The sequence below is a fragment of the Diadema setosum genome, chromosome 2 (assembly GCF_964275005.1).
Source record: "Diadema setosum chromosome 2, eeDiaSeto1, whole genome shotgun sequence".
Lineage (NCBI taxonomy): Eukaryota > Metazoa > Echinodermata > Echinoidea > Diadematoida > Diadematidae > Diadema > Diadema setosum.
This window is the reverse complement of record NC_092686.1, coordinates 12,972,672-12,986,250: the sequence shown is the minus strand read 5'-3', so window position 1 is coordinate 12,986,250 and position 13,579 is coordinate 12,972,672. Positions and strand designations below refer to the sequence as shown.

The 13,579-nt window shown below is 37.8% G+C and overlaps 1 protein-coding gene across 1 annotated transcript in view; it reads right to left on the bottom strand.

Annotated features, from left to right (window-relative positions):
- Window positions 1-3,607: 3,607 nt before the first annotated feature.
- LOC140239935 (folylpolyglutamate synthase, mitochondrial-like) overlaps window positions 3,608-13,579 on the bottom strand; it is a 33,372-nt gene continuing 23,400 nt past the window's right edge. The window contains exons 8-13 of the mRNA XM_072319755.1: window positions 11,070-11,147; window positions 10,492-10,657; window positions 8,484-8,561; window positions 5,637-5,863; window positions 4,943-5,012; window positions 3,608-4,006 (exon numbers count right to left, since the gene is read on the bottom strand). Coding sequence (XP_072175856.1) covers window positions 3,690-4,006; window positions 4,943-5,012; window positions 5,637-5,863; window positions 8,484-8,561; window positions 10,492-10,657; window positions 11,070-11,147 — 936 coding nt within the window. The 3' untranslated portion in view covers window positions 3,608-3,689. The remainder of the gene's footprint in view (window positions 4,007-4,942; window positions 5,013-5,636; window positions 5,864-8,483; window positions 8,562-10,491; window positions 10,658-11,069; window positions 11,148-13,579) is intronic.

Here is a 13,579-nt window from a genome sequence, read left to right as displayed (position 1 = left end):
CTAGAGATACAAGAATGTTTACAAGACTGCAAACAGTAGAATGATTTGCCCCTTAGCAAGTCAGACTACATCTCTTGAAATGCCTTCAAACGTAAATTAAAGTCATTCCTCTTGAACGATTTCTCTCTTATATATCTATATATATATATATATATATATATATATATATATATACATATCTGTGTGTGTGTGTGTGTGGGTGTGTGTGTGTGTGTGGGATCAAGCAAAAATTTGCACGTGTAAAAAGGGCGACCTTCCAGCTCAGAAGATCATTTATGTTTGGGGATCAGAGGGTAAAAACACGCCATGTCATTCCCCGTAAAATTTTGTTGCGGGACTTTGGGGATGGAGAGCCATTGGAACTGACCACTAGCGGGGAAAGTAGCCAATGTCTAACTTATAAATTCTTATGACCATATACTTTTCTTGGGAGAGGGGGTTTCGACAAAAAATAGTTTGAAGGAAGATAAACGGTTTCATAAACTCCAAGAAGGGGAAAATACTGAGCATATTGACGTCACAGGGTGACTAGGAAAACGAATGCAGTGTTCTGTTTGTTTGTTTTCTTACTCTCTATCCTATTCTATTCTATTCTATTCTTTATTTTATGTGCTAGTAGCCACCTGGTCTACAATAAAACAGATATGTTTGTTTTGTACATACTCTAAAGATCACCAGACGTCAACGGTAGAGCCCGGTCTGTGCTCTTTGGAATATGAAGACAATTTCATTGCAAAACAGATATGCTTGTTTTGTACATCTTAACCATGTTTATCATTAACTAATGACACCACAGATCAATATTATGATATTTTGAGGTCACAAAAACCTCTAAAGGTCACCAGAGGTCAGAGGTAGAAACCTGTCTTTGCTCTTTTGAATATGAAGACAATTTCATTGTAAAACAGCTTTGCTTGTTTTGCACATCTTAACCATGTTTATCATTAACTAATAACATCACAGATCATTATTATGGTATTTTGAGGTCATTGACCTCTAAAGGTCATCAGAGCTCAAAGGTAGAAACCTGTCAATGCCCTGTGGAAACGAAAGATTTGTAGTACAAATGCATATTTAGTGCAGCGTAACCAAAACCTAGGACTGTCATTCACAAATGCCTCCAAACATCAATATTCTGGTATTTAAAGTTCATTGACCTCTGGAGGTCATCAGAGGTCAAATCAGACTTATCTCCCGATCTTAAGATGAATCTTATGGTATGTACCAACACTGGTGAAAGTTTCATGCTTTAGTCAAATTTTGCACAATTCTCAAGATTTTGAGGGCTTAACTGCTCTACTATTATGTTCACATATTGTGTTGCTTCCTCGGATGTAACTGGTGAACCAATTAAGTTTATAAGATGGCTAAGTAATTTCCAGCTTGCTGATTGGTCAAAGTGTACCACGTGATCATTCGCGAAAAGTGTCTATCCCTGCACGCCCGTGGGATTTTCGCGCACCCAAATTGTCTAATCCACGGTTGAAATTTTCGCGGTGTTCAAATTTTCGCGCATTTCGCGCAACCAGAAACTAGCGCGACCCGGCCAAGCGCGAAAAATTAGTCACGCGAAAATATCCACTTTTGCAGTATTCAACACAAGCTGGGATGGGGTAATCTCGGGGAAAGCCTAACGTTACTCTGGGCCATTTTCCAACGGTGAGTACAATTTCAAACTCTTTGATATTGGATTTATTTCATTATTTCTTTCTCATACAAGGTATATTCACCTCGCATTTGAAATTACTTAGCCATCTTATAAAAGGAATAACGCATTTTCCCGTCGTTGTTCAGCGATATGCAGTGCACTCGATGTTTCTTCTTCGCATGCACACTTCACACTCGCCTCCGGCTCGTGTGGAGTGCGCATGCTCAGAAGAAACCTCTCGTGCACTGCATACTCGCTAAACAACTCCGCGGCATGCGTTATTCCTATAATGGCCTTCATGTACATCCTCTTCCTCATCATGTTTATAGACGGTGTTCGTCATCAGATATAATTATCTGTGTGTATGCTGGGAGAAAATATACGATCGAGGGACTGAGGTCTGTGATATTCCTACCTTCAAATAATAAATGCCTTCTAACCGAAAAATCACAACTACAACCACACACTCTTAAAGACAGTGAAGCTTGTACATCAATAACAAAATACATCTTTGCAATGCATTTCATTCGAAAGACCCCATTTATTCTCATGACCACTATAATACAAATGTTATTTTTCGGGAAAAGGTGCAAGATGTTTTTCTTCATTGTAATGACAGTTCAAACCAACTAAACCTCTCTAAATAGTCCTCTATTTCTTTTCACTCCTTAATACATGTAGTATAAGTCCACACAAGTGCCATGGTGCTATATGATTTACCTGCATACTATGATGCATAGTCTTTTTCTCTGAAATCCAAGGGAAGTATTTTTGGTACCTGGTGGTATCCATCAGAAACCAAGTTACTACATAAATCGTCACAGCATAACACAAGCTTACAATCCTTGAAGAAAAGTATGCGCCTGGATAAAAGTCGGACATTTACATATTGATTATTTTGAACAACTTGCGAAATTGATGGATGCTTACCACTGTACAAAGCATTTCATTTTGTTTAGATGGAAGAGGAAATGATCTTCTCTACAATGTTATAACATCTACTATCAGTTACTCTTCTCTTGCAATTACTGATCAACGCAATTCTGAAATCTACATCGATGAAACACATACGACATAGATCTGCAATATGTCAAATGTTCAAGAGGTGCCACTTCATACAAATAGCCACTATTTTCATCGTCATCATTATCATCAATGATTGTTATTATTAGTAATAGTAGTGGTAGAGATAGTAGTAGTAATAGTAATAGTAGTAGTAGTAGTAGTAGTAGTAGTAGTAGTAGTAGTAGTAGTAGTAGTAGTAGTAGCACTCTAGCAGTAGTTGTAGTAGTCATTAAAATCGTCCCGGGCTCTGAGCGTCTGGGGAAAGTGAGGATCACATTCGTCTTTGTTCTGATTCAGATGGGATTATCTTTTATAAGGAAGGGTAACTAACTCTTGAACCGACCGACTCTGCAGCTTCTTTATTATCACACATCAACATGTACACAATAAACTTTGTTTCATGTAGTCAATTCCATTCTTGACAGTTTGGGTTTACGAAGGCTTCTACATCCCACACATGTTTGATATTGTCTTAAAACATTTCGCCTGTATAGACTATGATGTGTAGGTGTCTACATTTATTGTTTGACTGTGCATTTTGTATAGATTTTTTTTTTTCTACTCTGAGGAGTGATTGTGTATTTTTTTTTTATGTATTGTGCGTGCGTGGTTGCATACATTTGTTGGGGTGCCCAGTGTGACAAACGAACAAATATATTTTAAAAAGATACCAAAATACATGACAAATCGCTTTATAGATTACGTGAGACCATTTTGATTGAGATTTTGACGAAACTGAAAGCAAAAGACGATATTGCTTTAGCTGTTGTCAACGAATTTACGTAGTAGATTATGATAATATGTGGCAAATGATTAGCTTACATTATCTTTACACTAGTGCCCCTGTGATAGAAGAACTTTCATGCTAAAAGATCATGCCATAAAAGAGTCGCAAGAAAGCATAATCAACTATGTGCTTTCTCATGCTATGCACTGTGATAGCAAGTTTCAGGTAATTGGTCATCTATCACCAAGTTCAAAAGCGGGATCCAATCTTCACGATTTGACCGACGATGTAGAAATTTCCGGTCACCATCACCTGCACGTGACTTGCGACGTCGAGTCGCCCGTCGTCCTCGGATTCGCAGTCCTGCAATGGGGGCAGATCCCGAAGGTCGTCGACTGTACCCACGGTCCATCGGAGGGCGGCCGGTACCGAAGAGGCCGTCTTCACTATAGGGCGCTTCTTCTTTCCAAGTTTATCCAGTGCTTCCTCGAAGTGGGTCTTCAGTTCTGCGGTGTTTTTCATTTCTCCCTCAAGAGTGTACCGCTCTTCGTCGGTGTAAGAAGAAGCTAAAAAGAAGGAAACACGAATATCATTTTTCCCAGACATATGGGATTCTTTATTTCTCTCCAAGCCTGTTTCAATGGTGTTCAAGCACACTTTATTTCAGCAGTATTCTGATACGATTTGTTACAACGAAACAGCACCTTGTCACCCCAAATTTTAGACTTATTCTTGTTCTTGTTTCTCATAATCATGATCATAATCATAATCATAAACATGCTATGCATGTGTCCGAGGAGTTGGCATTTCGATTGTAAGATTTAGAATTTTAGATTTTTAACGCATTCATGTAGCTCGTGCACAGCAATTTTTCTTCTTTTATGCGTTTCATTACTTCACATGTCCATGTATTATTTACTTTACTCAACTTTTTTTTTAGCCCTAGGAGGCTAATTTACTATGTATCTTTAAAGATGAATAAATTGAATAAAAATAAAAATGAATAAATGAATGAATAAATGAGTGGATGAATGAATGAACGAATGAATGAATTAATCAATTAATTAATTGATGACATTCAAATAAGTTACATTATTTAATTATTTAAATATATTTTCTAAAGATGGTTTACGTGTGGCGGCAGGTTCTACAAGTCCTCGCTAGGAAAACAACCGCAAATGGTGTATAATGGCAGTTTCAACCGAAGTGTTTGACGTTTAAGATTGGGATAAGGTTGAGATCTGTTTAACTGTATTACACATTGGCATTACAGTATGCTAGAAGAGTTTAAAACTTCCTGGATCCCCGATCACCACTTTTCTTTACGTTATTTTGAATCACACTGTATATATCCAAACATGTAGCACACTAGTTCATTAGGTTTTAAAGAAATTGAAAGGAAACAATAAGCAATATGGTTGTTAGTTTGCGGTAAAATTCATTTGATCAGCGTAGATCCCGGTACATGGGTTGCGGTAGTGGTGTTTTCCAAGAAAACTTACGATGAGCTTCAGGCAGCGTGCCAGCCATCATCCAACTAGGACAGAAGATGGCGGCATCGAAGTCAAAATCCTGTCAAGCACATACATAATATTATATCGTTATATTGCATACATTATATAAATCATATTGCATCATTTTAGGTCCCGCGGGTTGAACTGGGCTGCATGTCAGTCGTCCACGCTTTTGGCCCTTTAAAAGAAAAAGAATTAAAAAGAAATAAATAACTTTAAAAAGATAGGAAAACTCACTAAGGTTCCGTTCAGAGATTCTTCTCGTGAAAAAAAAAAAGGAGGGGGAAGGATAACATTTACCTTTGGCCCAATCAACCACGAGTATTAAATATAATGATGATATCAATTGACTACTCTTATAACACAGTCCGATCAAATCCAAATGCGCTATTAAAAAAAAAATCAAAGAACCAACTTCGAAAGGGGAAAGAGCGTTTGCATTGAATGCTTCTACCTTGTGGCATAATATACCCACAAATCTACTAGACAATAAAATTACCAACATCAACAAATTCAAATCTGCCTTGCAACTGCATCTTTTTACAGTACCCGATAGAAAAGAACTTTGACAATTTTATTACAAATTATTGTAACAACAATGAATGATTTTTCAAATTTCCTGTATTACAAACTATACGATAGCTCCCTATCTCAGACCCGTTGCCAATATTTCCAGGTTTACCGCAATTTTTCTCATGACTCCTGGAGTCTTCACTTTGGCTTTCATGCTGAACATGAGCACGCGGGTCACGGGTACGCTGAGCCTCTCCCTTTCCTCTTCTGCAGCTGCCTTGAACCATTCCTTGCTCGCAGTCAAGCTCATCTCATTGCTCGCGGTGTCGCAGTAGAAGGTCACGTGCTTCCAACGCACAACTTGCTGGCGGCCCGGTAACGAGCAGTCCTTCAACCCTGAGGAATAACCACCACCGGCAGAGCCAGGATTTGAACTTTAAAGGGATGATACAGTATTGGTGGAGGTGAGAACTGAGCTTTTAACTTTTTGCGAGATACCAAGAAAACACATGATATAGTACAGAGCATACCATTTTACGAGGAATACAAAGTTTATTTGATGAAAATCGGGTTTGGAATGACTGAAGCATCCAAAAACGAAGTAAAACAAAGCAACCGTCCCACACTTTATTAGAATCGCTCTCTTTTGGATATCTGAGCCATTTTAAAACCAATTTTCATCAAATAAACGTTGAATTCCTCATAGAATTACATGCTCTTTCATATTTCATAAGAAGTTTCTAATTATCTCACCAAAAAATGTTAGAAACCTGAAATTAGTTTTCAACCAAAACTATACGATCCCTTTAAACATTCCCACTGGTTTAAGTAATGTAGCCGTATTTTGATGTGATTATCTAACAATTTGTTTTTAGGATATTGATTTCTTGTATTTATTCTGTTAAGCAATGAAGTGGAGAAAACATGAATACGCGGTTGTAGGAGGGGGTATTATAATTCCTTCTCCCACAAGAGGGTGATGTTGCAGTTTCAGACCTGATACTCAGCGATCCGGTGTCAGCTTTGGACGAGTTAGAATGTTGTTGTTGGGTTTTTTTTCAGTAAAGAAGTACCGAAAATAAATAGGGCTTTTCAGCGAAGTGTTACTAGCTAAACGACGGAATTTCAGCTTTTATTCCGCGAGTGCATCATCAATGTGTACCTTAGGGCTGATGAGGTCTTTGAGAGTGTGGTAAGGTGATACCCCTCCAGCTCGACGGAGCTTTCGCATTTTTTTTTTTTATTGAAATAAAGCGATCTGATGCACACTTTTTGGGGTATAATCGGAAATTTTCAAAAGTTTATTGAGGGGACTGAGCAGGAATATACCCCTCCCATAGTCGAGGAAGCTTTTTTTTTTTTTTTTCATTTCTAGAACTGAACTTCAACCATCTGGCGCACACTTTTGTTTGAATATCAGAAAATTTGTCAGTCAGAGAAATTATCAAGATAGTGGAAGGAGAACAAGGAGGAGGATGTGTCCGAGGAGGTAAGCCTTTTTTCTCCTTCTACACGAGTGAGATTTTGTACTTTTTGATTGCAGTTTAATTCCTCTTTTTTCCTTTTACAGTAAAAAAAAAATATGAAATTTTAGTTGCTTCCTTGATCATTTATCAAAATGTAAGGTAGATATTACTATTATAGTGAACAATGTATTGTTGAATCTTTTGTTACTCGATTTTCTTTTTTTTAGTATGTACTCATATAAGCGTATGTATATTACTTTGTTACTTTATATGGGAGTAAAATTGTCTAAATGTGAATTTAAAACGATCTGGTACACACATTTTGTGGCATAACTATTTGGAAAATTGTCAGTCTTTAAAGTGTAGCCAGTGCAGCAGGAGAAGGCGTGGGAAAGGGCTATCCCACCCTTCCCATACGAGGGAGCTTTTGCATTTTTACAGTTGAAGTTGAAATAACTCGTTTACGCATATTTGATGATGGAATGTTTGGGAAATCGTCAGAAAATTGCACTCAGTTTGATATGGAGGGGAACTTAGCAAAGAAAGGGTTAATAAAAAGAGGACATATCCCTTGTAGGTCCTACATGGTTGAAGTGTTGCGGGATTTGTTTTTTCTTAACTAAAGTGACAAGACACTCAGAATTATTCAGATTTTTTTTTTTAAATCTTAAAAGTGTACAAGGCTAGGAAAAGGAGCACAGAAGATGGAGGGTGTGGGAGTTGGTATCCCCCTCCCAACCAAGAGAAATTTTGCATTTTCAGAAATGAAAATCAACGATCTGGTGCAATCTTACTTGAGAAAATGTTGAAATGGATCGGCTTTAAATCAATATACAACTATTATGTGTGTGTGTGTATATATATATATATATATGCCTTCCAAATAGAGGGGGAGGGGGTGCGGTGACTGTAACCTTCGCTCCTCCCCCCCCCCCCCCAAAAAAAAAAAGCTGGGTACGCCGGTATAATTGGTTTTGTTTGTTTGTTTTTTTTTTTTTGGTTTTTTTAATCGGATTAAAATCAAAGAAATTATGAAACTGCGAAGTTTTGCTAATTACAACAAAACACTTCTTGAACAATCAATAACAATGGATAAGCAAATGAGTGGTTTAATGCCATCGCCTCGCCTCGAAAGTTTACAATGTTCTTTTGTACTTTGTTGTTCCAATGCACCCATGGACCAATTGTTTTGCCATAAATGATAGTGTTTTACCCTTTTATATTATTGTAGATTATTATAGATATTGAATTTTCCTCCACTTTTTTAAACACAATCATTGAAAATTGTGAGAAAACATGCGCATATTCATAGCAGCAGTTCAAGAAATGTTCTGCCAAAATTAGTTTATCTTTAAAGTGTCATATCTTCCTTAACAGTTGGAAATCTGTAGCTCATAAGGGGCCACATTTTTCTCATCTTACATAATCATATCCTATATAGCGAAATCGCATCTATTTGATGAAAACGTTCACGAACATTAAATGCTACCATAATAACAAAGATTGCGTTAAACATTAAATAATCATTACCATTGATGACGTGGTCCTACCTTGTATGAATGGATCGGGCAACACAAATGGTTTCACGACGGGAATACCTTCATCCGCAGACGATCTCACCGGAAGGTCTTCATAACAAATCGAAAAAGAACAGACGGAGAAATGTATGTATACCTTTGACATACTGCACGTACAACGCAAAACTAATTGCAGCCCTTGAGCTTGTGCTCCCGAGACAATACACACGTGATCACCGTCGACTGGGATACCGCTTCCATCTCATGTGATTATACTGTTTACTCCCCATTCACAAGATGAAATTTTATTTATAAATACGGCTAGATCTGCAGGTGAAACTCAAAGCTCATGACTTTGTCCTTGATGTTTGACTGTTGAAGGGGTAGCATAGTGTTGGTTGAGATGCGGCTTCATGTTTCCAATCTTTTTGTGAGTTACTGAGAAACCTCGTAGAAATTATAATGAAAGAGCATGCAATTGAAAAAGGGATTAAAAGATTATCTGATGAAAATCTGTTTTAAAATGGCTGAGATATCCAAAAACAAAGAGGTCCTGATAAAAGGTGGGAACCACCTTTTATCAGGACAACTTTGTTTTACTTTGTTTTTTGATATCTCGGCTATTTTGAAATAGATTTTTATTGAATAAACTTCATCTTAGAATATGCTCTTTTATATTTCTTAAGGAGTTTCTGATTATTTCGCAAGAAGTAATAATGAGAAAAAAAGTAATTAATTATGAATCCCCCATCTCAATAGAAAAAAAAAATATACAACCCCTTTACTAAAAGCCAAAAGCCAACTCTGCCAAGGGTAGAGGTGCATTCTTCATCTAATTTAGAGGAATTAACAAGTATATATATATATATATATATATATATATATATATAATGAATTAAAACATACATAAACTTATAATCAAGTTAATCGATTAAGTACAAATCAAAATATATCTATCTGATGCCAAGCCTTACAACTCCATACTGGACATCGGAGTTTGTGATCGATAGCGTAGAAAGACATTTATTAACATTGCGTTTCATAGACGTTTCTGATCAAGCTATTTTCAACCAATGACAGCAGTACATTAATAATCTAGGAACGTCGCTATGGTGACTGGTATGCCTCCGCCATAATGCATGCATGGTTCTCCTAATAGGTTTAATTTCAGTATCAAATGGTAAAATATTAGCATTTAAATCTGGCCTTTGACCCTTGACCTTTGACTTTAAGACCCTAAAGTTCCCAAGAGAATCACTGTCAGGTAGAACATGCATGAAAATGTTTCATGATGGTACCTTGAGTCACTTGCGAGATACGGACGAAGAAGGGAAATTTAGCACTTTCAATTGACCTTTGACCTTACGGCAAGAAACTTCCCAGAGAATCTCTATACTTGGGTATATGATATGTATATATTCAGTTTCAAGAAAAATACTGCAGGCACTGCATAAATAGGGAAGAAGTGACATTTTGAGGAGTTGACCTTGACCTTTGACCAATGACCTTTGACCCATGACCCCCAGATTCTCTATATAATCGCTGTCAGTAAGTAATGCATATATACTAAGTTCCATTAAGATACCATAAACCATTTGCGAGACATGAAATTTCAACATTTTGACTTGACCTTTGATCTTTGACCTTTGACTTCATGACCCGAAACTCTCTCTGGAGAATCTTTATTTGGTAGTACATGTATAAACTAAATTTAAAGAAAATACCTTCAAGCATTGCGTGGATATGGGGGAAATAGTGAAATTTTGAGCATTTGACCTTGAGCATGTGCATCTAAAAGTTGATAGGCACAACTTTGCCCACTCATACATGCCAAGTTTCATTATGGAACCTCAAACGGTTCTTTGGTTACGCTGTCCACAAAATTGATTACGGATGGAAGGACGGAAAGACGGACGGACAGACGGACGGAAAGACGAACAGACGGACGCACGGACAACCCGAAAACATAATGCCTCCGGCACCACTTCGTGGCGGAGGCATAAAAAAAAAAGTATCAAAACGAGACAATACTGAAACCAACCGTTAAAGTCATATCGACCAGGACGTTTCTCTTCAATCCAGCGCTTTGCCAACTGAACAGCTAAGGCCGCGTTATCGCGTTGAAAGTTACCATGGATACCAAGTTCGAATGCTTTTCCATCGGTCTCGTAGGCAGAGAGGGGTGGGCAAATGTATAAAGGGGTCGCCTGTCAAGATGAATACAAATACTTGTATCATGTACGCCTACTTACAAATGAATTATATACGTGAACATTACGGTGGAACCCATTTGAACTTCAAAGTACTGACATTTTTTCGTGATCAATGTTATAATACAATTTATATTCATACTGATGAATGAAAACAAGAGAAAGGAAATGCAAGAAATGGTCATATTTTAGTAGCAACATCAACGCATTGTAGATCAAATGTGATCAGTGTTAAATAATGCTATTAGTCGTGCATATTTAATATCATGAAGTTTTAAGTGGCAGTATCGGATTATTTTTAATGCAACGTAAGATCATTGTGACATGCAGCTTGTTTGTTGTTGTATGAAATGGCTTGCTTATACCGTCTCATTTGCTGGCATTGGCTATACCGAGTAGAGATGCTTACTCCAATTTCCTTCGTGCGCTCTGCGATCACCTGTAGAGGTCCTTTTGGCTGGCTGAGGGTGAAGCAAGGACGGTCTTTCTGCATAGTAGAGCAGATAAGCCGAAAAATTGTGCAAAATTGACTAAAGCATGAAACTTTCACCAGTGTTAGTACATGTTATAGGATTCATTTTTTAAGATCGGGAGGTAAGTCTGAATTGACCTCTGATGACCTCCAAAGGTCAATGACCTCAAAATTTGATAAAAATAGATATTTTGCGTCATTGATGAATGTTAAAATGGTAATGATGTACTAAAAACTCATTTTTGTTACAGTGGAATTGTGTTCATGCTCCATAGAACCCTGACAGGTTTCTACCTTTGACCTTTGATGACCTCCAGAGGTCATTGACCTCAAATTATCAGAATTTTGATATTTGGTGCAAATGGTTGGTGATAAACATGATAACGATGTCTTAAAAATTCATTTGTGTTACAACTGAATCGCTTTCCTATTCCTCAGATCAAGGAAATTATTTACATGTCTCTGCCTTTGACCTCCGAGGACTGACAGGTCAATGACCTCAAAATATCAGAATATTGATATTTGACGTATATTCAGTGGTTAACTGTATACCTGGTGTACAATCATGCATTATGCTATTAGCATTTATGCTACAATAGAAGTGTCTTCTCATTCCACAGAACATTGGTCATTACCCTGTGTATATCAAACTTTAACATCTAAGGACAATGTGAGGTCAGACTTTTAAATATCAAAATTTACGTAGGATTACAAATATTGATGTTTGGTTTCATTGGTTTAATCCTAAAAGTTTAATCATTTACAAATCACGCCTTGACGTTATAATCAAAGCATGTATGCATATTCCACAGAGCATTGGTTTGGTTCATAGTAAAAGGTCTCAGGAATGTGAGCGGTCAATTACTTCAGAAATGAAGCTTACGTGTCTTCAGTGATGGCAGTGACCTCAAATACCGTATGTCCCCCCCCCCCCCCAAAAAAAAAAAAATATATATATATATACAACGGGAACCTCCGCAATGATATCTTTAAAAATATCGAAGCAATCTATATACAAATTCAGGGTATGAAACTGTAACTCATTGCCCACATCTTACAGGAAACCCCATTCGATTTGCTTCAGTAGTCAAAGAGAAATGAGGAATTTTGTAGAGGGTGTCAGGAATCTCTTCCCTCCAAGTTCTGTCTATTGTATTCACACACAAGATCATTGAAGTGCTAAACTTGGAAGAATCAGACTCATGACATGCTTTACAACAATCCACATTTCTCTGTGACCGCTTAACCAAATCGAAAGGGGTTTACTGCAAAATAGAGCTAAAATTTTATATTTTAAGACCCTGAAGTAGCATCTACACAATTTAATCATACTGGGCGTTATCAATGCGAAAATCTCACTGTAATTTTTTGGGGGGGACATACTGTATAATATTTATGTTTGGGTTAGTTATGCAGCCTACCTTGCATGAAATTATGTGCAACATTATCCAATTTGCACTGGACAAAATTTGTACGCTTAAACACGGCATGTGGGGAGAGGAGTACTAACTACCATATTTTTGGTTGATGCTTAATAGTATGTGAACAGGCATATCGCAAAGTCCCTTGAACTGGATGAAAGGGTGAAAGATGCTAACCAGAAAACAACAGGCCCACCTCATCAGGTGTACGTCACAAGTCAAACAACTCAAGAGTCGTACAGCCCATGAGTTACGCAGCCCACGAGTCATACATCCTGTGACCTGAACACTAGATGAACAAGGTCCAGGAGCTCGACATCAAATATAATAGGCCCACAATCTGTGCGGTCCGCGAACTCGACACTCGAGGAAAACTTGGCCCACGGTATGAGATTAATATATGTATGTATTTCAGAGAGCTTAATCTATTCAGTGTATAGGTCTTGTGGACCTCCCCCCCCCCCCCCCCCATGTGTCGGACTCTTATAATGGGCCTGGTTTGCCTATCTCAAAACTTAGTGTCAAGCTCATGGGCAAAGCTACCTAGTTTTGAGCTCGTGGGCTGTATGGTTCCGATGAATGACTCATGGTCCTGGAGCATACAGTGACGTCATGGACCATCTGGAAAACGACATACTGTGAGGCCTAACGTGCATTCCACATGAAGTAATCCTGTGTCTTGCTATTGTCATACAATTAAGTTTCGGTCATTAAGTCAGGCAACTTGGGGCATTTTTTTTTTTTTATGACATCTTTAGGTACCTCACTTCCAAATAGGAGTGGAACTACTATTTGCTCTTATTGTCTTCTTTATACTCGATACTCCTTAACAATTGGGCCTGGCCAAGAGTTGTGCCCCCATGCCCAAATATTGCTTGTTTCCAATATGACCATCCGGTTTGCATCCAATGTGTGAATCAGGGTAATATTGCAGCGGGTAATATCATCCGGTTAAAACTTTCTGCCAGCAAGTGATGATTCAGTGTAACCAAGGAGGTAATAGGCGAGCTGCTTGCCTAGCACCTC